Source organism: Neolamprologus multifasciatus, chromosome 13, assembly GCF_963576455.1.
Source record: "Neolamprologus multifasciatus chromosome 13, fNeoMul1.2, whole genome shotgun sequence".
In the NCBI taxonomy this organism is placed as follows: domain Eukaryota; kingdom Metazoa; phylum Chordata; class Actinopteri; order Cichliformes; family Cichlidae; genus Neolamprologus; species Neolamprologus multifasciatus.
Genome location: NC_140451.1, coordinates 11,709,927 through 11,735,136, shown reverse-complemented (window position 1 = coordinate 11,735,136; position 25,210 = coordinate 11,709,927). Strand labels below are relative to the sequence as shown.

Below are 25,210 nucleotides of genomic sequence, written 5' to 3'. Positions count from 1 at the left end.
AAACTTGTTTGGACACAGTAATACAAGCCGCAAAACATAGTGTCAAGAAGGTCTTGATTGTTTTGTTATTAGTATGTTCAAATGTAAGTATGACTTTAAAGGAAGTTTTATCACTTCTGACAGAGAACTTTCCAATAGCAGGTTGAGTTTTGCTCTTCTGTTTTTCTGTTTCTTGTTTAAATTATTTCTCGGCCTCCCTCTGTTGCACTGGGAGAATGGCCTAGATTTGAATGTTGGACCATCAGACTGAAAAAGACAAACAGTGAGTTATTAATCAATACACATATCCATTGCTGTTAACGGGTATAGTAGATGGATACACATGAAAAAAAAATCCAGTAACTGTTTTACTGTTCAAATAGGAAGACTGCATTTGCTGAATATATTTTATATTTCCGCATTCATGTAAATTTTTGAATGGAGTGTGTCAAACAGATATCCAACAGATAGTTTATCTTGACGGGAGAGCCTTTAAGCAGTGACTGCAATGAACCCTAAAAAAAAGAAAGAAAAAACAGCTTTCCTGGATGACATTGTGATTGCAATCTTGGCATATTTTCATTTACATGTTAAACATTTTCATTGTTATAGTAACTGGTGACATTATTCTGTGATCACACCACGTGGATGACAAAAACGTTAAGCTTCTGGGTCACCTAACAGGTTAATCCGGCTATTCTGCATAACATCACAGTTACAGCAAGACACTCAACTCTAACTTCTCTCTGTGCTAAGCAAAAACGGTGTCGAAAAAATGCAACCGCTGACCTATTTTGCACTTAGCACGGCAGTTAGTAAATCCATCTGTTTTTAAAGCAGAAAGACTCACGTGCGTGCTTTCCCCAAGTATAAAACAGCCGACAGGGGGTGCTCGCGATAACTTCTCATTCCATCACGCTTGGTAGGGGCTCTCGGGGGATAGCCCTGCCTGGCTGCCTGTCAACCACAACCGGCTCGAAGGTAGAAAAATTGAACATATATGAATGTTATTTTGTTTTACTTGACTAACTCGTAACTTTGCCAAAGCTGGGAGTGAATGTCTTTGTGTTACAAGTTGTCTGTCGTTTGTTTAGAGTTTACGTTAGCTTGCTAACAGCTAAATAGTTAGCTTCGACTGTTTAGCTTTAGCCTAGCCTCTCAAAGCCTAGCACCTTGGCTGTCAAACAGCTGTTTGCAGTAGCACCATGTTCGTTACTGTGGTGGTGATGTTGAGAGATAAGCGACCGCGGCGGCTAGCCAGTGCGCCTCAAAAGGTTGTTGTTATGCCTGTTAACGTTAGCTAAAGAGCAAAGCTAGCTAGTATGTGAGGCGTCCACTGGGTGTTATACCTGTTACAGCTCAATGTCACCAGCTTTAGATTAGCTTTATCTGTCAACAGTTTGTGCTTCAGTCAGTCGAGATCTGTGCAGAAGTATGCACCCATTTACAAACGAGTCTTATTTACTTGATAGCCGCTGTGTACTTTGAAGCACCGTTGTTAGTCATCTGATGTCAACAGTGCACTGTTCAATAGGACAGGGGGATAGAAGGTGCTTTCTACTCAGCTCGGCTCTTGCAAAATGTTCATGTTGTCTAATTGTATAGCAAATTATTCGAGATGAGTATTAAGTATGTATAAAGGAAACTGTGTGCACTTATACTGCTAACTTTGAATAATCTGGGAAAGGCTAAACGGTTTAACTGTACTTGCATGTTGGGGTGTCAATTTACCCATAGTGCACATAGTGCAATCATCGAAAAATATTGGCTCCAGTTAAGGTTCACATGCCTGGTGACTAGTTTCGTGCTTCTCTTGCTCCTCATAGATATGTGGGCTTGAAATAGGCCTATGTTAAATGGTGCTCTAGGGAGGTTTTATTTTTAACGGTAAACAAAGGTTGGAGGTCAGTGGTAAAGTGTGTCACAGGGACAGAATAAGCAAGGGGAGAGGCAGAGTTCCTTGTGTTTAACAAGTAGCGTTTTATATCACTTAAATTTCACTGTTCAGAGCTGAAAATGTTGCTTTGGAAATGTTCTAAGTGTGTTCTAAGAGTTGCAGGTGTACTTCAGTTTTGTCAATCGTTATGGATAAAATAGGAAAATCATGGTTGTATTTGTTTTTAAGAAAAAAACAATAGAAACACTCACAAATATTAAATTGGCAGGATTTCAATACTGTGTATAGATTGAGCAATCTCCTTGAGTAGTGTGGCAGTGTTTTGTGTTCCTATAGTACTGCCTAAAGGAGGCACATGTTTACTCTGACTTTGAACTCATTGTAGTGCAGTGGGTGGGTACAAAGTGAAGAGTGAATAGAAAGGCGTGGTAAGTGTAGGTCTAATCACCTCTTAAAATACCCTGCAAGCATAGATACAGGGGCTTGTACCTGTCAGCAACAGCAGAGCTGAGGTTAGCCCAAGGGAACAACAGTTACCCTTTGTTGTCCTTGATTGCCCACTCACAACTTACCCTGTTGTTCTCTTTAGCAGAGTGCTGCTACTACCCTTGTTGTGGTCACAGGTTTTAATGGCCTTGGTTTAATGGGAGCATCAGAGTGATGGTCTAAGCGCTCACAGTCACAGAAGTGGGGAATGTTGCGCTGGACTGTGCACCTAGAAGGAGGGCCACGGAGAGTCAACCATGCTGCTGTGGCAGTGGGTCACAAGGTGTACTCCTTTGGAGGCTACTGCTCCGGGGAGGACTATGAGACACTTCGTCAGATTGATGTGCACGTCTTCAACACAGGTATGTGGTAAATGTGTGTGTAGAGATCCATTGTTTGATTTGTAAAAGTGTTTAAGTTGAAAAAAAAAAAAATTAAAGGATATTCTGGAAAAAGACTATATTGGTGTTTATGTAAAATTGATTCATGCACTTTTTTTGTATCTTAAATGGGTGGAAAAAAAATCTATTTGACAGGCAGGACAGCATTTCGTTTTTTCCCCCCAGTGTATTGAGAAAGGTTAAGAAACTGTTGTAATTTGTTGAATGTGCACAACTTTACTGAAAAGTCACTCAGGTTGGCAGTTAAACCCCAGCTTTTCATTGCGGTTTGCAACATTTTTTTTTCTTCCAGTTGTTGTTTTTCAGTTGCTATCAGACAAGCACAGCTGTTTTCTTTAAATGGGTTAAGAGAAACACCCTTAACTCATTTTACATGGTTTTTCCCCATTGTGTGGTCAGCCACCTGCTTTAGGGTTTTACAACTTCCCAAAGTAGATGGAGCCTACCTGCTATTGGTGTATCATGAAAAGATCTGTGGAACTAATGCTTTGACTGTAATGGAAATGGGACTTCTTTAACTACAGTTTCCTGTCATCTTGCTTTGTCCTCCTTCCCCCTTTGACCCATTTACTGCAAAGACCGATTCTTTTTTTTTTTTTTTTAAACATTTATTTATTGGTTTTAACTGGTTTTACATGGTGCACCGAGAGCAAAAAATAAATATAAAATAAATAAAAAATAATAAAGTAAAATAAATAAATAAAATAAATAAATAAAAAACAAAACCACAACAACAACAGAAACAGAAACAACATAATAATAGAAACAAAAACAAAGCAAACCATAACAAAAGGGAAGGACAGATATACAAATCAAATTGTCAAAACTTGTCCAGTTTATTTATTAATGTACAAGTTATTTTCTCCATAGATAGTATAGATGTCAGTCCATTAAGCCATTGAGATAGTCCACATATTTTTTGATTTTTCCAACACATAGCAATACAGCGCTTGGCTTCCAAAAGTCCAATCGTTAACAGAGCTCTATTGTTTGCAGCAGGTACAAAATTATTCGGATATATATTTAAAATACATATTTTAGTGGAATAAGTGGAATCACATCACCAATAATTTGACTCAACAGATTTAATACCTTTTCCCAAAATATTTTCACATGTGGACACTCCCATATACAGTGAAATAAAGTGCTCCTGTCCACTCCACACTTAATACAGGTGTCTGGGATGTTTGAGTTAAAATGATGCATTTTTGACGGAGTAATATATTGTCTTGTTAACCATTTATGTTGAAGTAGCTGAGATTGCACATTAATTGGCTGACTCTGGGCCAAGGAGCATGATTTATACCACTCATCATCAGATATATCCATTTGCAAATCATTCCTCCAAGCTTCTAAAATAGACTGTGTTGATTCTTTGGAATTTTCCATAAATAATTTGTACAATGCAGACACTTGGCCTCTCCCATTTAGATGCTTTATAACTGTGTTCTCTAGAGGAGTAGGTGGGGATTTCTAAGCTGTTACCTTGTGTGGTTAAGATAAAATTTCTTAATTGAAGAAATTTAAAAAAATGTTTGACAGGAATAAAACAAGTACTTCTAAGTTGTTCAAAAGACATAAGAGTATTATTCCTAAATATATCAGACACTTTTCTTATACCTTGATCGAACCAAAATTTAAAACCTGCATCCGCCCTACCAGGAAGAAAGTTGTTATTTCCAAATATCGGAGTAAACCTAGACAGTTGTATCATTTCTCCCAAGTAGTTATGTATTTCAAACCAGATCATTATAGTGTTTTTTTTTTAGAAAGAGGTTCTTAGTTTGCTTATTTAGTGTCTTCCTGTCGGCTGAGTAAAGATATAAGATAGGGGGAATTTTGATTTCTGTAGACTCCATAGAAACCCACACTGGAGTTTGCTCATTAACAAAATAAAACATTGCCGCTCTGATTTGAGCAGCCCAGAAGTACCACTTTAAATTTGGAAGTTGTAAACCCCCTCTTTCATAAGGGAGGTATAATAATGAGATTCTGAGTCTTGGTCTTCTGTTATTCCAAATAAAGTTTCGGAATAGTTTTTGCAAATCTAAGAAGAAAGAGTTTGGTGGAGAGAGAGGTATTGATTGAAAAAGGTAAAGATATTTTGGCAAAACTGACATTTTTAGTATATTAATACGACCAATTAAAGATATAGGTAGTTTCACCCATCTGTTTAGAAGTGCAGTAACTGACGTCGTTAAGGAATTATAATTGAATGCCAGAATATTTTCAATTGTGAGTTAATTTCACACCCAGATAAAGACAGATTCTAATTTTTTTTTTTTGCCTTTCTTCATGGTACTTTTTATTATTAAAGTGATGTGAACTGTACTGAAAGCTCACTGTGAGAGAGTTGTAGGCACGTTAACAAATTTTACATTTTTAGCATTTTAACCTCTCAGAGCAAGAAAAATAATAAAATAAATTACTGACTACCAACCTAATTTCCATTTAAAAAAAAAAAAAAAATGTATATATGCTAATAACTGAATATGTAGAACTTCCTTTGTAACACAGTAAGTATCAAGTAAAACTTGTCAGGCAGCATTGTTTTTGTATGTGTTTGTTTTTAATTTAATTTTTAAAAAATGTTCTTTCATTACATTTTTATATTTTATTTATTTTTTAATAAAGGAAAATGTTTACTTTGTGTTTTTTAGTGTCATTGCGCTGGATAAAGCTGCCTCCAGTGAGGATTATAGGACTTGAACGTGTCCGTGAAGTGCCATATATGCGTTATGGCCACACAGCTGTGCTGCTGGATGATACTATCTACCTCTGGGGCGGGCGTAATGACACAGAGGGGGCCTGCAATGTGCTCTATGCTTTTGATGTCAGTAAGTAGACCCTTGTCTAACTCGTGCTGCTGAGAGTTTCAGGGTGTATTTCCTTTGAGATGAACCTGTTTGAAGTTAAAATTGTGACAACAAAAAGTAGAGGAACTGTTTTATATTAAGAAAGCTGTAGCACCTGCATGCGTGTGATAGTTTTCCATTGCATGTAACGCAAGTGCTCTGATCTCAATATTGAACAACTGCGACTGCTTCACAGATACTCACAGATGGTACACACCTAGGACTTCAGGGACTGTTCCAGGGGCGAGGGACGGCCACTCTGCCTGTGTCCTGGGAAAGGCAATGTATATATTTGGAGGATATGAGCAGCTGGTGAGTTTGATTTTTGATTTATTTTTGCTTACACGAACTTTCTCTGTGAACATTAAAAATGAATCTTTTTTATTTATTTTAGGCTGACTGTTTCTCCAATGACATCCACAAACTGGATACCACTACCATGGTTTGGTCACTAATTAATGCCAGAGTGAGTTAAAAGTCACTAGCTGTTGCCTTTCAACCATTGTTGTTTATTCCTTGACAGTGTTTCTGTATTGAGCATTCAAAATAATTCTCCTAACAAACAAACAGGGAACCCTCTCATAAAAACAAAGATGACACAGCTGAACATCAGCAACATAAGTTCCCTGTGGGTATATTGGCATGTTATAAAAGCACTGCAGTGTGGAATTTCAAAGCAGCTTCCTGCTAGGCAAGTTCAAAAAGCCTCACACTGGATTATATACAGTCTCCTTTTAGCAAATACTATTTGTGTTTATGCAGTCAACATGCTCATGTGATTAAACGCTTGTAAAGTATATTTTAGTCATCATATGACGGAGTTACTGTGGCGGAAGTCAATCCATTCACTTTTAGTTACAGCCATGTTGTCAGTAAGGAGATTGGACTGTGGTGCTTACAGATTTAGCGGTGCATGTGACTGAATAATACTTGGGATTGCATTCCTCTTTAGGAAAATGAAAACTTCTGTGCTGTTACTCACTTGCTTTTTTCCCCTTTGAACTTTGGGATCATTTAGCGTTTGTATTTTTTCATTTGCATGTGTAAAATTCACTTTTCAGTATTGGTTCTGGTATTCTTTCAACCATGTTAAAGATTTAAAAAGCCCCCCTGTCTGCATAAAGTTCATGGTTAGACATTGGCAGCACATTCCTGAAAGGAAGGCTTGTGGAAGACTTTGGCATGACTACAGGGCAGTGACATGTAAAGTGAGGTTTGCCTCTGTTGGTTGCAGTATGTGAGAGCAGGTCCTGTTTCAGTCATATTTCTGGTATGACTGGTATATAGTTCATATATCTTGATTATGATTCTGTGTCTTGCTCCCATTAAATTGTTTACACTATCCCAATGACTGGGCTGACTGGACACAACTATCACTTTGAAAAGGGATGGTGGTGCCTGGGGGAGGTTTGGGATTCACTGTGGTTTTGTAGTTGGAAAACTGATCCACTAGATGGAAGTGTTTACCTGAAATTGCTCTGTTTTTTCCTGGGCGAAATGCCTGAGATGGTTGATCATTTATATGGAACAAATGAGCTTCAACACTGTCCCTTATATTGAACGTAAAAGTTGTTTCTGATATCTAATGGTTTTGTTTTGAATATTACAATTTTTTTGCTTATCCCAAGGAATAAGATCTGGAATATTTTAGGAAGATGAATACCATACCAAGGCTTATGATCAACATAACTTGATGAAATTTTAGATTTAATAAAGACAGTAAATTAAGTTTTAACAAAAATGTTCTCAATAGCTATAACTTCAGTGTCTGAGTAGACTGCTCTGTTCTCTCTTCACTAAAACTTTGAGTGTGGAAGAGTGTAACAGTAACATCGTGTGTTGTCTTTGCTCTGCAGGGAACTCCAGCACGCTGGAGAGACTTCCACTCGGCTACCATCATTGGGACAAAAATGTTTGTGTTTGGAGGAAGAGCAGATCGTCTTGGTCCCTTCCACTCCAACAATGAGGTCTACTGCAACAAGATCAGAGTATTTGACACAGAGACTAACTGCTGGCTGACCACCCCTTCAACACAGCCACTACCAGAGGGACGCAGAAGTCATTCAGCCTGTAAGGCACAAAATACACACATAAAATCGACTGTGTTATTAGACCAGTATCTGATTAAGTTCTTTTAATTTGAGTTCTGTTTGTTCCAATATATTTACAGGCTAGGTGCTAATCTTTTATATGCATCTAGATGTTGGATTAGTGAAGCTGTGAGTGCTGAATTTTGGTACTGATGGGTTGATGTTGTGAGAACAGTGTTGTCAAATATAATCTGCCAACGTTATTCGATTAAACAAATCAAAGTACTTTATCTGGGTCAAGTGGTTTCTTATAGTATACTTCAAATATCATTAATCTGGACTTTTTATTTATTTTTGTGAAGTTTCCTACAATGGAGAGCTGTACATATTTGGAGGATACAATTCTCATATGGAACGACACTTCAACGACCTTTGGAAATTAAATCCAGGTAAGTCTATATTTACATCATTTAGGTTTGGAAAACCTGTCCTGTTGCTGTAGAGCACTGCTACTAGAGGGTTTAATTCCTGGTAGCTTTATTTTTTAAAGAGTTCTTTAAATTCTACCCTGACTATTTACCTCAATACAAGAAGTGCAGGACTAGCTTGTGTTGACCTACTTTTCTCATTTCTTCATGCATAAATAACCGGTCCTCCTCTGCTGCATAATTGACATTTGCGTAATGGTGATTGGCTGCTTCCTTTTTCACCACAAAGTTGCTTTCTGTGTTTCATGTTTTGCAACACAGATGCTGGAATGACAGCCCATTCAGTTGCTGATGAATGTTACCTGATTGCATTTCAAATTGGTTTAGGAGTTTTTCTGGAAGAAAGCCTCAGGCTCTTGTTACATGCTAAACATAGTCATTGATGAAGCAACACACCTGTGGTAAACTCGTTGATAATTTGGAGTCCTAAATGGTGTTAGATGGCACTATATTATCTGATACCATCTTTGTGTCAGGAAATAAATGACAAAGGTAATACCAGGCACTAGCTAAAAGTTCATTGTTTTAATTAATTTATGTTTAATTGTCTCCCAACTGCCATTTCTAGTTGTAACTAGAGAAAACCATTGTGGCAGCAGTTGCACATGGTGTTGAATCATATTAAAAGTAGATCATTAATGTAGTGATGTGTTGGGAAACATTGGCAGGGAATTTGGACAAGGACAGCCATAGGTGTTTTCTAAACTCTTCTCTAGTTTATTTGAGGATTTGGTCTTTTTTGTAGTGGATATGATCTTATGTGCCTGTGCTATTTAAAGCCGATTTCTTCAGTTGCCATCTAAATGTGCTCTGCAGTTCGCTAGGTGGCAGCACTTTAATTTTAGTCATAATTATCTAAGGGTCTGAATGGCCTGTTGCTATAGAGATGCAGTGATGCTGTTTGGGTCTGAGACAGTTCATCCTTATATGGAACAAGTGAGTGAGCTTCAACATCGTCGCTTACGTTGCATGCACTTCATAGAGGATTTGTTTCTATTTTTGAAACTTAAGATTTTGTGTTGAAGGTTAACCCCCCTGTCTCTTTTTATTTTTATTTCTTTATAAATATTCCTTTATCTTAGAGCTTTGTGGTTTAATATTTTTAGGAAGCTGAATAAACAGCAGGCATAGTGAGAAACTCTTCTAGTTTAGCTGGTACGATGTAACCTCTTGTAGTTTAGATTTATTGTGCTGCAGATACATTTCCAAAGAAATCTGGCATTGTATCTATGCCCATTCTTTTTATCTATTCTTGTTTTTTATATAAAATAACTTTTAATATAATCAAATTTATTTTTGCCTTATGTGTACACACTAGAAAACTTCACATGGAACAAAGTTGAACCTAAAGGGAAAGGCCCATGCCCTCGGAGGCGTCAGTGCTGTTGTATGGTTGGAGATCGAATCATCCTCTTTGGAGGAACCAGGTGAGGCACAAAATATTAGTACTTGATCTAGATTTGAACTTCAAATATTTATTTATTTTTCAATTAAATTGTCATCATTTGTATATTTACATCTCTGCCAAACATTTTGTGTGTGCTGTGCTCATTAACTCATTCCCTAATTCAGAAAGAAATGCATGTTATCAAAGTTTGCCCAGACGCTCATGTAATGACACAATGTAATAGACACATGCATGTCAGAGTCAATATGATGGAAACTTCGATGTTAAGATTTTGAACAGTTACAAAAAATCCCCCCCAAAAAACATAATCAGTTCACCTGGGTTCACCTGATAAACTCTTTGAGTTCACAAAAAGACAAAAATCTGGTCCTGTAGTCTAGCATCTGAGAAATCCTTAATAGTGATGTTTACACCATCTGCGCTGGTGAAGGTTTCCAGGCAATTAGAGTAAAAAAAAAACCAAAACAAAAAAAAATACATCTCTTACCTCTACTTCTCAGGTTTATTTCAGAAAATGTACCAAAGGACATGAAATTAAGCATGGATGGACTTCAGTCGCTCAAATTTCAGTTGTTCTTTCAGGAAAAATCACAATGGCTCCTCATTGCACTAAAGATGACTGCTTAAGTGTTCTTTTGTGTCCTTGCCTTCACAGCTCTCATAAAAAACACTAAATATGGGCTCTTTGCACTCAGTTTTTTCAGTGATTGTCTTTAGGTGGGTGGAGGGGGGTGGCAACTTTTTGTGCATCTGACCATTTCAGGACAGACGACGGTCTTCTCATTTCAATATGCCAAACACAGTCTGGATCCTGTAGATTGCTGTCTACAGTAGTGATAACCAGGGGCTTCGTAGCTGGTTAGGTGCCGCTGAGGTGGTGACGTTCTTGTGATAGGCCAGTAGCCGCTGAAGTAATGAGGTAGCTTACAGCATCATCCAGGGTAGTGCATGTCCTGGGGTACTGTTATCAGCAAGACTCTGTTATCAGGAGAACTCCACTGGGATAACCTGATGGTGGGGATCACAAGGCTGTGGATAAGGCAACTTTCAGACCCTCGACGTCTACGTGCCCTGTAGTTTTTGAGCCACTGACTGTTGCTGGATGTGTTTTGTAAAGCTTCACTTGCTACCACATTGTGCTGTGCATCACACCCCAAAACGGGTATGTGTGACACACATTTCAAATAATATGCAAAAGCATAATACACAAGAGTTGTCTCTCTAAATTTGTAATCATTAGATATTCATGTAGTACTGAGAAGCTTATAATGAAAATGACAAGCTCGGGATGAGTCTTAATTTTTGAAGGTTATCCTTTGTTTAGGTACTCACTGGGATTAGTCCAGAATGGAGTCATGATTTCCTGTTCTGAGCAGATAGGGCTGGAAAAGGGAGTGTCACTGAGCTGATGAAGGGTGCAGAGGAAGAAATCAAACACTACATAATATCTCTGACATCCTGTTTAAAAGCCCAAGGGCACAGGGGTTAACATATTCATGAATCTATCTTTAGAGAAAAACTGCTTTGTCTATTATGTGCTTGGTGGTGGCTGTGTTCAAAGTCTGGAGAGGGGTTTTCTGTTACTGTAAAAATTGGAGCATGATCCTCACAGGCTCCAAGTAAGTTGGCCACACAGGTTCTCTTGGCCAGCATTGCTCATTATTTTGTTTTTGTTATTTTAGAGCACACTTAAGCCTCTTACACGCAGGAACTCCCATAAGCATTTGCACACAAACACCATCCAAGCAGACCTAAATTCTTTTTCGTCTTTTGACTAATAAAGTTGTAATTTTAAGATTTGAACAGTGTTTAGGCTTTGTCTTGACTTGCATTGATAAAGACTAGCCTGATCCAGTTTCATTAACTAATTACGTTTGAATAGTCCCTTTAAAACCAGCACCTCTTGTGTTTATTTTTGCACGGCCTAACAACATGAGGGCTGTTAACAGGGCTAGAAAGTTATTAGTGTCTGTCTCAATGCAGTTGACGAATGCTTGCACAGGCTGCCATGAATTATTTGCTGGACACCTTGCTTGTGTTTGTTGTGGGGCTCCTCATTTCAGTAGATCTTCTGAGGAAATTGTGTTGAAATTTATAGTCCAAATGTTGTTTTCCTGAGTTGGTTGTCCTTTCAGACTGATCTTAAACAGAACCCCTCTGATATTTATTCCCAGTTTATTTTACCTGCAGGAATTTGTTCAGAATAATTTATCACTTTGGTGAAGGACTGTTAAACCATTAGTTCAAGCATGACTGCTCTGCTTTCCAAAGGGTTGTGCTTCAGTCTTCTTGCAATATGCTAAAATGCATTTGTAAAAGAAAATGTAGGAACAGCTGAATGAGACACACTGCTGTTAGCAGAACATAAAATTCCAAGTGTAAGTAAGATTTGCAGCCAACAAGCCTGGTTTACTCTAATTTGGTGCTGTTAAATTTGGATTCAGATAATCCTTTTTAAGTGGAGGATACCTCTATTTTCATACATGCTTTCACTTTGAAGGTAAATGAGCAGACTGTGTGTGTGAAAGACGGGCTGGGCATTAGTGGCAATGTGTTGAGTACCGCTTGCGTCAGTGTAAACAGGACTGCTGAGCTGCAGAAAGGCGCGAAAGTCTGCCCCATCTCTGATTTATGACCTTAGGGAGCATTTTTTCTCACAGAGTGCAATTTGATATACCCCCAGTGCCTCTGCTACACTCATTTACTGAGTCCTGCTCACTGCCCCACGAAGGACGACCCGTGCATGACCAACTCCACCTGTACCGACCTTCACCTATGCATACAAGCAATGAACAGTTAAACCCTGTAAATTTTGTTTTCTTTTATTTCTTGCTTTTTTTTTCTTTTTCTTTTTTTGTTCCCCGAGTAATGAAACGCAGCTCAAGTTGAGTTGCGTATGAAGGCAGTGCCACACAGTGCTCATGTTGTCATTGTTGGCTCTCTTCTCACTGTGTGTTTAATTTCTTACGACAAACCCAGGTTGAGCTAAATCAGGAAGCATTTTAAGCCTGGGAACAGGGCATCCTATGAGGGGCAGGAAGTGAACAAGGACATGACAGCTTGGCATGCTGGGAGCAGACAGCTCGGAATCTATGAAGGGAAATCTGGCACAGGCCTCTGAACTACTTGGACCTGATGTGCATTCATTCCAACAATGCTTTTAGGGAATGTATTTTTACCATGACGGCATTCATTCATCTTTGAATGATGACCGACTTAAGTTATCTGTGTGTTTAAATATTAATCTGTGATTGAAGGCTTTTTGTAATTGCTTGATCCTTGTTGTCCTTTTGCGCCTTTTTTAGTCCTTCAGCACCTTTTTGTGTATACTGCTGATAATTAGTTTTTTCAAAAGCAGGTATAGTTTTCATACACCTAGGATGATATTACTGTGCATAAGTAAGAGCAGGTAATACATCTGACTCTTACATATTTCAGAGATTACAGAAACCTACTTATAATCTGTATTTACATTTACAAATCAAATACATGATGATAAATATAGTGTGAGTGCAACTCAAATAGTTAATAAAAAAATAATACCAGTGTCAAGAGGATATCTAATAAGATGAAAGTGAGGTGTATGTTTTTCTTCAAAAATAACTCCTTCATTAAATGAACTCTTTTGTTGATTAAGGAGAATCATGCAACTTCTGTCTTGAAACTGCTGGTCGTGTCTCCACAGTTGGGTGATATTGAGCAACCTGGGATATTTTAAGGCCTTCAAAATCTAATTTTCCCATTAATTTACTTATTTGCATCTGAATGTCAATGCTTAGATATTCTACTGGCTTATGTATTTGGACACTTAGTGCCTTTTCTGGTGGCGTTTGGATTTGTCTGGATGTCTTCACATGACTTAGTGAGTCACAGCTCTTGTTGGGCTTACGTCAGCATGGTACACACACTCTGCTGTGCCAACCTTAACACATTTGTTCCATTTTGGAAATATGCAGAGTCACTTAGTACATTTAGTAAAGATGGAAAGCATGCTGACGCCATTTCTAACATTAGATGGAAAAAACAAACATTTTTAATATTTCTGGCTTCTGTCGAGTCATTGCACTGGATGAGTGGGTTGAAAGCTCTAAATATAAGACTCTGGGCTTGAATTACTTGATTCTAAAACTCAAACAGATCTGAGTCGTCTGATCTCCACTGAAAGTGAATTGCTTCTTTACGTAATTAGCAAGTGGGAGACCACATAGCAGGTAATCTCGCTGGTAGCCAAAACATTCCAGCTCCAAACCTCTAGTTTAAGCTACCAAAATCTCACTGGGATATTTAATCTGTGTGGAATTTAACAGCTCATTATAAAACTGCAATTTGCTGAGCCAGAGAAGTTCTGCAAAGTCCAGGGGTTTTGTTTAGCAGTCCAGGAAGGTCAGAAGCCTGGTGCCTCTATATCTCGCACACGGCTGAATTGCGCCTTTTATCAATAGCTGAAGTGGCAGCTGTTACAATAGACCATCTGGTTAAAACATGACTTGTTATCACCCTGGAACCTGCCTGTCTAAATGTTAGACTCAACACAGCATGGGTCTGAGAAATGAAAGTCCTCTCTTGCCGGGTATTGTACCAAAACTAAAAAAACTCTGCTTGAAACTTTAATATTTTTAGCTTCATTAGGCTTGCTACAACGCCAACTCAATATCTTAGATCTGCCACAGTGGAAATCGACTCTATAGATGCACGCCTGTCAGCACAACAGATTTTGATACCACACATGTTGTCTTTTGGCCTTTGGTGTCAAAGGGTACCCTGCAGAAGTTTCCTTTATTATTTGTCTGTGTGTGTTTAGTATTCCTGAGATAAAACCTGTCAAACAGCGAAGGTGACCCCATCAGGATATGGGGCATACCGCGCGTGGCAGGACAAGACCTTGGGGGAGCTCAGCTACACTGTGATTTACTCTTCAAAGACAAGCTCATGATAGTATTTCATCTGCATCTTAACCCTCCTTAACCTGCTAACGGTCTGTATACATTATGGTGTCGTAGGGGTTGAGTGTTGCACAGCAGCTCAAATAAACAGCCTTACACAGATGATGCATTGTGATGCTGTTAATGTCAGTTGACATTTCTAAATAGTAGTAGTTTAACTTTTGAGTTAGTGCTGTCATTACAACTAAAACACCTCTGTGCTTTTTGGATTAGTAGAATAATGCAACACTAGCCGATTTCACACATGCATAACATCCCTTAAATTTAGACATTAGAAGACGAGCTTGCACGTATGTCTGCATCTGAAATTTAAATGCTCTGTTTAAGTCTCTGCAGCCTAGTACAATGTCTGTTTGACAACACTGATTTACACTCATGTGAGAGTGGTGCTGGGAGGAGGCCAGGGAATTCACTCGACAAGTGTTACTTGCCTCCTGCACACACTACTCGGGCAGGTCTGAAGCAGGGTATCTCCTGCCATGTGCTACATGTGAGGGGAAAAGACAACTCTGGACTGTGATCCTCCTTACATTGTCTGGAGTTTGTGCTGAAGCTGTTTAAGTAGTAAATTACAAGAAAAGCCCACCAGTCAACTTGTGTAACAGGATAATGTCTCATGTTTTAATCAGCAAGTCGTGTTTTAAACAGTGCTGCTTTACATTAAAATTAATATTTCTGGAAAATGATGGAGTACTCTTATAGCAGTACTATAAGAACTAATTGCTCAACTTTCCATCAGTGCACTGCTTAACCAGTGAGCTAATACATGTTATAATGATCTATGAGAACTGTGTTTATTAGTATGTAAATGGAAGTGTATCAAAATCAACCAAATAACATATTCTTCCAAAATGAATCTGGCAGTTAAACATTTGACAAACCCTTTGAAATGTGTGTGTTATATGTTGAGAGCTGTGAGAATTTTTTTTTGTTTTTTTTTTTAATCACCCTAATTTTTCTAGGTAGCTAGGTTGATAAGAACCCATCCTGGGACCAAGGGACCAAATTACTAACCACTCTGGCTTTGCAGTGCCTTTAAGTATTATCACTAAGTGCAATTATATTTTATCTAGAGAGACTGAAATTTGAGTTGCATGCTTCATTAGGGGTTGGCATCTCTTCTTTCTAATCTAAAGTCAGTTATTTGTCTCACTGGGAGCCAGCTACAGGTTGTATCTCACCCTCTGCATGGGGTATAGGTCTGGGCAGCTCTGTCTTAATCCACTGTCCAGCCACTGCCCAGGAGGGGGCACAGATAGCTGGGTAAGACGAGTTGAGACAGCAGAGATTAAGCCAAAAGCATTGAATAGAAATCTATTGAGCAGTGATAACCAAGACCATTACCAACTCTTGCTGGAATCTTAACAATCCTTTAAATTCCTATTGGATAATGTCTATATAGATTGTTTCATTACATTTTAAATGCTTTTGCTTTTTACCTTGGGTAAGGTTAATAGACATGACCAAGCATTGTCTATACTCTAATGTATTGAATTTTTGTCTGAATGACTGTAGTAACAGTTAAACCTTTTTTTATTATTTTTTTTATTTTTAACAAATATAACCTACCAGTCAGGACCTGGGTTGCCCATCATATCAGAAGTAATTTTAAAATGTTGAAAGCGCATCACAAACTGTTTTCGCTGCTTTCATGTGTTTTCAGTCAAGGTGTTTCAGCAATAATGTGCAAGTCTGGCTCTCCTGATAAAGTCCTCTACAGGAAGTTGTAGTGCACGATGAGTTCCTGTGAGTTAGATGGTTCTGATGGACCAAAGTTCAATAGGAAGTGGAGAAAGGAAAGGGATGCAGATCATATCATTCCCAAGAATGAGGATATGCCCAATGAAGCCACTTAAAACATGCTTACGACAGGTCAGGTTCCAGGTATATTGTTCACTTTATTTGTTTTGAGATAGCAGAGGTGTCACGAATAGAATTTCTATCAGATCCAAATCTTTTCTTCGCCACTTCATTTTCAGTGTTGGTTCTGAAAGTAAGTTGCAAAAATTGTGGGCAATTAACTTCTTTGACACTTTGAAATAGTCCTCGGCTCTTTGGTGTCTCTTCATTAGTTTTAGGACTGTAGCTCAACTCTTTGTTCTACACTTTTGAAACCTTGGTGTGTAAGATAATGAAGTGGAGCAGGTAGTGCATTGCTAGAGAGGACCGGCAATTAGGTGATTAGACGCCCTCATTGAGTGTTGTTTGAAATAGCAGTCAGTGTTGTTTTAGTGGGGGGGTGGCATCACTCAGGCCTCATTCAGACTGGGAACCACTATGCTGTAGGGGGAGGAGCACTTTCACACATAGTGATACTTTGCTGATCAAGTAACAAAGTGGCCCATCAAACACCAGGATGCCACATAAAGTCACACACTGTGACTTTCCCGTTTCCGAATAGTGCGTCAGACAGCCATTATTGCCGCTGCCTCCATAGTCTGCTTCAGCCCTTTTTTCTCTTTGTTGTGACCCATAAAGTATTACCATTCCCTAATTTTCTGCTGAATTTCTCACCCTGACTTGCATTATCCACGACCATCCAAAGAAGCCATACCCCAGTGGATGCAATCTTCATCTCTGTGGTTGCTCGTGTTAAAACATTCCCTTATCTGTACTCTTTCACGCGTCAGCATCCAAGGCCGATACCCTCCCTACGGATTTACACAGTAGTTCACAGCTACTGCGGGGTGCTCTTTAGATAGAGATGTTGCTTTTCATTACGTCTGTTGTGTAGCCAGGTTGCTGATATTTGTCCATTCCACACATGTGGAATGGACAAATACAGCTACTTACATGTGTAAGTAGCTGTATTTTTCTATATCATACTGTTTCTTATGTTAAACAAATGCTGTTAGCTGGCTTAACTTGAGAATGATGCACTTAAAAAAACCAAAAAAAAAACAAACAGGAAACTGTTGACTGAATACGGCAATGCCACCCAACAGCATGGTGTTTTTTGTTTTTTTTTTTGTTTTTTTTTTTAAGGATGATTGGGGGGGAAAAAAGGACAAACAAACAGCTGTAAGACTGATTTAATGAGTCATATCGAAGCCATTTGTTTGGTTAAAATTAATCCTCAATACTAATTCTCACATGAGGGATGTTTGTGCTAATTTAATTCCGGGGGTAGTTTTAAAGTTTCAGGTAACTCACATGTGTGTCATACATTAGAGTGTTTCTCTCCACTATTGAAATGTACCCTTTCAATCACCACAGTAATGTTAGAGCTTGGGTGAGTATTCTGATAAAGGTTCCCACTTTAAGCCCGGGTGGGTCACCTCCTGGGGGGCGGGGGGCGTAATGACTTCCCCAGCTGGCCCCCTGGGACGACGGAGCTCGTGCTCTGCATCTCTCCTGGCTGCTTTAAGCCACCGCCGTGTTTGTTTAGGGAAGATTAGCAACGTAAAACCCTTACAACATCCTGAACACGGAGCGAAAGGAAGATGCGATGGAGAAGACAGCAGGAAAGGGTGAGAGAGATTGATGGGTGGTGGCGAGACGGTGCATTGAGATCAGCAAGAGGATGGTTCAGGGCAAGAATGAAAGATGAAGAGACTGATGAAAATCGTAAATGCAAAAAAACTGCAACAAATCTGTTGCCAACAATTTAATTTTTTTAACAATTACTGTGGTAATGTCTGGGATGCCAATCACTAGCTGGTCCAAAAAGCATCTTGATTTTACTCTTAAAACTTGGCTTCTGCATTTCACACTTTCTCCTTAATGGTTCCATAGAACGCAAACGGCTTGGTGAATTTAAATGTAAAGTGTAGTTTTGTCATCTAGATGAGTTTTATTGTTACATTATGAATGTAAAGCAGTCGTGTGCAGAGTGCATTTGGAAAGCTATATGTACTACCTTGCTATATGTGCGAATAAATCTGAACTCTCAGGCTACATTACCTAAAAAAGGTAATTAAAATGGTTTAACAGGTATATAGTTTGGGCTTGTTAAGCTGTGGTGCACCAGGTGTCACAGGTGTATGTGCTTAACTGTGGCAGGAAACAGATGTGCAGTGATATCTATGGCTGCTCAGGTCTGGGAGACTATCAGCATTGGCCAGTCTGTCTTACAAGACTGCTCCACTTCCTGTGGACCTAAATCATGCAACCCATGATAAGGAGAGCTGTGTGATAGCTCTTATTTAGGACAGTCTGTGGCTCCCTGATTATGGTCCCAACTGATTCATGTAATGAGATAAATAACTGAGAGTCCAATGCTGGAATTCTATGAAGTGTGTGTGTGTGTCGCATTAAGTAGTTGAGTAATGCTTACGGTCTTTGTAAGCTGTGTAAATTGTGCTCATGAAACAGGAAGTTTATAGAATCGCTCTAACCCTATTACTTTTCTCTTTACAGCCCCTGTCCAGAGCAAGGAATGGGAGATGAATTTAACCTCATGGATCATTCAGACCTGTATATCTTAGACTTCAGTAAGTACTCTTGTCTTTGTTGGTATCTCTCTTAGGATTCTGTGTTGGTGCAGATAATGCACCCCCCAAGCAATTTTTGACTCAAGGAAATAAAGAAAACATTAGGATGATCTCAAAGGAGTCACCGGAATCGATGAACTGTGTTATAATCTGAACCTGCACCATCATGGTTTAGATGTCATATCTATTTTACTGCTTTAGTTCAGTCCTGCTGCTTTAATAGTGAATTATCTCACAAAATCCACTGTACTGCTTCTCAACAAAGGAGTTGGCAGCAACTGGCTGGTAAAGTGCAGGTTCTGCAGCTAAAAAGAAAGTAGGTGGTCTCCACTAACTGTTACGAGAGTTAAATTTACAAGCCTGGCTGCACGCTTCCAGAGTCTTTACCATTATGAGTACTTGCTGAGCTAAGGGTTTGTGAATTTTATTAATTTACTTAAACAGAAATCCAACAAACATATTTTGACTTTTTTTTTAAATATTATACATATCAAAGCAGCTCAACAAAATAAAAGTTTAAAAAAAGGCAGATGTTGTAATTAAGACCGTTTTACCTGTTCAACTGATATTCATCCATTTATTTCAGCTAATTATAGATTAATTAAACCAAAATACGGTTTGTCATATGTGACAAACCGTATTATTTCTGACCAGACCTAGTATGCTTGGCCTTGGCCCTGCACGGTGCTGTCAAATGCGGCACTTCCGTCTCTTGGACTACCAAATATGGCAATATCCTGCCTGCACTGGGGTAGCCTGTAATGCTGTCAGGTCACAGTTAGGGTTTGTGTAGGTGGGCTTACACAGGGACCTTATGGGACTGGCAGTACCCAATGACAACCCCCGTGGCCTACGCTTCCTCGTGCCAGTCACGTGTGCCTTCACACTGTTTATCACTGAACATATGGTGGAACAGCCTTTGCCGATGATAGTAAATGAGAGGGAGTTTGTACGTATTATTAGAAATCTGGCTTTTAATAAGATGATTTGTGTACTGAAGTGACTTCCACACTCACGTCATCATGTCCTGCTTGTTCTCATACGTGAACACTTGCTTTATATTTTATTTTTTTATTCCAGCTATTGATTATTTTTGCACCCTTCCATCTACAGATTCTTTAGATCTGACCTGCCTGGCTCAATTTTGAATTCCCACAGCTGAAATTGATATTAATAGCTTGAGTATGATTAGTGCCACTGATCATCCTATGACTCACTGCACTCTCTTTTCAGGCCCTAATTTGAAGACTTTATGCAAAATAGCTGTCATTCAGTACAGTCTGGAGCAGTCGGGACTCCCACATGATATCAGGTCAGATGAGCATCCTCCTCTCAAACATTAGCACTGTTTTGTCATAGAGCTGACATATTGTTGTTCGTGCTGTTTTTATTATGCCTGTCATTGTTGCCACTACTCAGTCTCTCTCTAATTAGGTTGTTTTTCAAAAGAGGCAAATTATGATTCATTATCCTTCATTTAACTAGTGGCAAGTTTTACTCTGGCTTTTGTCTGACTTGGCTTAGGTCCTCGCATGTAGAAATCATAATTATAGATCTAAATGCATAAAGGTTTGGGTACAGAAGTCAGACAGCCAGGAACCATTTGTATAGTGCTGCTTTCAGTTGCTTCATTATCTGTGATCACATGTACAGCTTGTATAAGATCCTGCCCTGTGATGCAGAGGAAAGGCCAAAATACAAATGCAGTACATGGTGTGCAGAGAGTACCTATTCAGCCTTTAAAGAACTGAAATTAACCCTAAAGTGGACTACAAAAAGTAATTTCACTACTTTATCCTTGGAAATTAAATATAACAAAATCTTAATGCTAAAACTTTATATATTTGAGATGATTAACAGTCATTAAACAACTTCAGGTGTGGTTACAAAGTAGCAACATAAACTAATCAATTGAAAAGTTGGCTTTGACTTAAATTCTTGTCCACCTGAAAGGTTTTGAAATGGTTTGGGATTGCTTGAAATTAATTAATTAAAAAAAAAAAGAAGCTTAGACAGTTGTGCTTGATTATTTAAAAAAACATCTGACCGTCAAACAAGCTTCTGTGCCAGTTCAGCCAGTCAGCATCCCAGTCACCTATCAGTCTAGTGATGACTCAAGGTGAAATGATTGGCAATGTCCATAATCCTCACTGTGTAGAAAGAGAGCTTTCCAAGGTTTCTTATGAAAGACCCTAAATGGTTTAATTTAAATGAATAAATCTTATGAGCCTTTGAGAAAATGTAGCGTCTGCTGAAATTTTATTTTTGGTCCCCCCCCTCCCACCGTATGCGCCCTGTTTGACTTGGTGATATATAGGAACGTCATAGTTACACCACACAGCTTATGGAGATCATGACAGGATGAAATGCTATCGCAGTTCTTCTAGTTGAATATCCTGCACAGGAGTTGCCACACAAGTGTGTAAAAAGTCTTTTTTTCCCCCCTCAGCATTTTGAATTAATAACGCATAATTTTCCCGTCTTGCTGACTGATATCAAATTGTTTTGACACATGACTAGCAAGAGACTCAATTTTGACAGCACCACTTTGATTTGTTGTGAGGTTGTAATGACAGGTTTGGGAAGTTTTGATAGCTGCATTTAAGCCCATGTTTAATGCATAAAAAGGTAAGATGCATTAAAATAGACTAGCTGTCAGAAAATGTGTGTGTGTGTGTGTGTGTATATAAATTGCAGAAAAGCAATTTAAAGTACATTACTGTTCCCCTAAAACCTTAATTCATAGATTCGGTCAAGCTGATGGAGATCATTAGGAAAGGTGTTTGTCTAAAATTGAGGACTTCCACTAAGGGGATTTTTGTTACACGTGGACCCCCTGGAACCTGATACTAATTACTCCTCTTAGCCTCTCATTTCTCTTGCACCGTCACTGCCACCTTGCATGTTCCCCACTTTGGTGTTTGCAGTTGTGTTTCTAACCTTTTAGAGGGTTTTCAGTCAGGGTCACAAGACTTTGGTTAACTCCTTTTGCCCCTCAGTGGCATCTCCAGGTCCTGTGCCAATCTCCCCTCTTAAACACACACGTGCACAACAAAAAAACGAACAAAGCCGTTGGATAGGGAGTGAGTGTGAAACCAGACCCAGTGATAACAATCTGGAGCTCAACCTCTGACCTGTCATCAGGTCAGCACTAGACCCTGTTGTCAGCTCCTGCTCCTGATGCTCATGTTACAGCGGGGGCCACGATGTAGCCCCTCACGTGGGTAAGGTGGGGTCAGGGGTCCAAATATAAACTACTTGATTTAAAATAGAAAAGGATTCTGCAAATATAAAATTGTAGACAGCTTAGCATAAGGCTCAAAACTGCCCATTTCAGTTATTTTAATGACTGAACTATAAAATTGTGAGTTAAAGAAGCTTAAAAGCAAAAAATTAAATCCAGCATGAACATCATGCCTATTCATATTTGGCACTAATAACTTTGGGTTTTGCACTGGTGCACTTTTAAAATCAAATTAATTGTTTGCTGGGATTACTAAAGCTTTTTTGTTTGTTTTTTGTTTTTTTGTCTTTAACGTCAGGTGGGAACTGGCAGCCATGACAACCAACAGCAACATCAGTAGGCCCATCTTCTCCTCCCATGGCTGAAGAAGCTTAAAAGTGAAGCAGAACCCAGACTCTGTTTCAGGACACTGGGCTTTTATCTTTCTAATCGAGGACGGTTTTTTGTATAGTCTGGATCCGATTTATTTTACATTCTACAAGTGGAAACTTTTACTGACCAAAACATCCCGTGTGAGACTCCCTTGGACACCATCGGCTTTGCCCTGTCTGGGGATATTTTAGCCCTTAAGATGGAAATCGTTGATGCCTGTTCACCTTTTTTCTCTTCTTTCTAGCCTCTCTAGAAATTCAATCAGCCTATGATAATCATAGACTTCTAATGTTAAGCACAGGAAGAGACAAGAACTTCAGCCAAAGGTTTTGAGAGCTAACCTCTTTGAGGATTGTCATCCAGATGTCACACTCATACAAGTGTGAACCTTCTATTTCAAATGCAAATGGTTATTTTACTTGCAGCGTTCCCTTACTTAGCCATGTGGAACAATCAGGTTCATGGGCAGATAGAGCTGGTGCATGTTGAATGAAAGGAGAAGATTCTTTACCACAATATTGGAATATGATCGTTACAAAACAAGCTGGTTTTCAATGTTTTGCCATTTCCCTTCATTGTAATTCTGTCAGTACTTAAGTGGCTACAAGGTGATTTCCAAGGCAGCCAATGAAAATGTCTGCCTTGTAGAGTGGAGCGCTTCTATCTCCCTGAACCGCATGCATCATTGGGCCTTTAAGATTTCCCATACATTGAATCACTAAAGGAGGTGTTTTGCAGGAAATGCTGTAGTTTCACTAAAGGGTTCACCTGCCACCCCCCCTTTAATATGCTTTACAGTGCCAAACGTGGAAGGGAATCTTGATGCAAAGTGTGAGTTTGCGTGTAAGCTAGTGGTCCTCGCCCACCTCATTTAGTTTACTTGTTGTTGAGGAGATCATCTGATATGCATAGTGTAGTTTCTTTTTAGAGACAATCCCATAGTTTAACAATGTGACCCTCTTATGTTTGTGCATAATGACAGGCAAAATTGCAGATGTTTTAAATGCACAAGGGCTGTTAACAGATTACATACCACACTGGTTGAAAATGACTTGGAAATTCTCAAATTGGACATTTATTTAGGTTGTGGGTTTTTACATTTTATCTGACTTTTCAAAACGTGATTGGTGATGGGCTTTTATTTCTTAAAACAAAATAATCACAGCTTCACCCACATTAGTGAATGAACAAGGCTTTCATTTTTTAATATATATTGTCAACAAATTCCCTATAAAGACCAAAACAAGCTGTGTCTGTGCAAAGCCTTTGTTTCCACTGCATGCTCAGTAAACCCACATGGCTCTGATGGTTCTGTCACTGATACACAGATATAAATTTTGTAGGTTGGGTGATTTTTTTTATTTTATTTTTTTGACAACAGTAGTGTCTTAGGCTTTGGATACACAGACAATCTTTGATTAAAATTTAATACATATTTTTGGTTTTGGCCTTTGTTGACAACATCAGACTTAATGAGGATAAATTCATAGGTGATAAAGTTATTTTAACCATGGTTTTACTTTAATCTGGTCCTGGGAAGGAAATGCCTGAGCTAAGGTGGGATTGGAAGCTGTGTAGCCACACACTCGTGAGGATGTTTTAAGTGCCGGTCCTTGGGACCAAGTGTTCTGTTGCTTTCAGTCTCTCATTAGCTGGTTGACATTTAAAAAAAAAAAAAAAAAAAAAAAAAAAAAAAAAACCCAGCAGGGCTCTGGGTTCCAAATATTAGCGTTCAATAACCTACATCCTAAATATTTACAACTGTCATATAAAGCAGTGTTTTTTTTTTTGTTTTTTTTTTTAAAAAACAAAATCCCCCAATCTTAAACATTTAAGTAGCCAGATAAGTGCACTATAGCCATGGGACGTTTGACCTGACAGAGGAGATATGTTGATGCTGCGTTTGCCTAAACAGACTTCAAAGTTTGGGGCATTTGGTTGCCCTAACCCCTTTACAGACCTGTGGTGCCACTGAGACTCGGTGACTCTTAGCCCCTGCACACGCATGCATATTGACACACTCTTGATATTTCTTTAATTTGTTTTGTGTAAAGTTTACGGGTGACATTTTTAGTAAGGACCTAAAATTAAAGTAAATTGCACCATAGTCGGATTTTTTTTTTTTAAAAAGAAGTACCTGCATAACTTTCCTAGATAATAGCCACTCTCTTTCCTCCACATAATGACGTGTCCTGCTCCACCACCCAAATATTTTAGCGTCACATGTTTAATTGGTTAGCGTCATTTTACTTTGAGTTGGATTTACAAATGAGTGATAAGCTTCTCGTGGTTGCGCCTGCTTTACCATCTTTTGTGTCGCGGACAGAACCACGATAAAGAGATTGTATGCAGAAAATGTTTTCATACCAGTAAGTATATCTTGAAAAGTTGTTTAATTCAAAAGCAACATGGTTTTAAAAACAGAACAAAATCTGGAGTGTGTTTTTTTTTTTTTTTTTTTTTTTTTTTTTTTTTTTTTAAGTGGGTCTCTGTATCTGGCAAAGTTGGTCAGGACTTCCTGTGCAATATGCTTTATAACTGTGTCAATAAATCTGAGACAGTCAAAGTGGTTACTCTTTGTATCCATTGATTTCTAAAAGTGTCCAGAGTTGTTGTCATTCATTCATATACTGCTCTGTGGCAAAGGTGTACTGTACACCCTTTTAATTGTAAG

At 38.7% G+C, this 25,210-nt stretch overlaps 1 protein-coding gene across 4 annotated transcripts; it reads left to right on the top strand.

The window, feature by feature from the left end:
- Positions 1-714: 714 nt before the first annotated feature.
- On the top strand, positions 715-24,321 carry klhdc3 (kelch domain containing 3). 4 transcript variants are annotated; one of them, XM_085183697.1, is made up of 11 exons: positions 717-960; positions 2,469-2,724; positions 5,424-5,600; positions 5,815-5,930; positions 6,013-6,084; positions 7,475-7,688; positions 8,011-8,097; positions 9,455-9,563; positions 18,847-18,920; positions 20,154-20,232; positions 22,463-24,321. In XM_085183697.1, exons 2-11 carry the CDS (start codon positions 2,571-2,573, stop codon positions 22,527-22,529), a joined length of 1,149 nt encoding a protein of 382 aa, XP_085039823.1. In that variant the 5' UTR covers positions 717-960; positions 2,469-2,570; the 3' UTR covers positions 22,530-24,321. The 4 variants fall into 4 exon arrangements, with proteins under 4 accessions (XP_085039825.1, XP_085039823.1, XP_085039822.1 ...); XM_085183696.1 differs by having other exon boundaries at positions 2,466-2,724; XM_085183699.1 differs by lacking the exon at positions 20,154-20,232 and having other exon boundaries at positions 715-960; positions 2,466-2,724.
- The last annotated feature ends 889 nt before the right edge of the window (positions 24,322-25,210 follow it).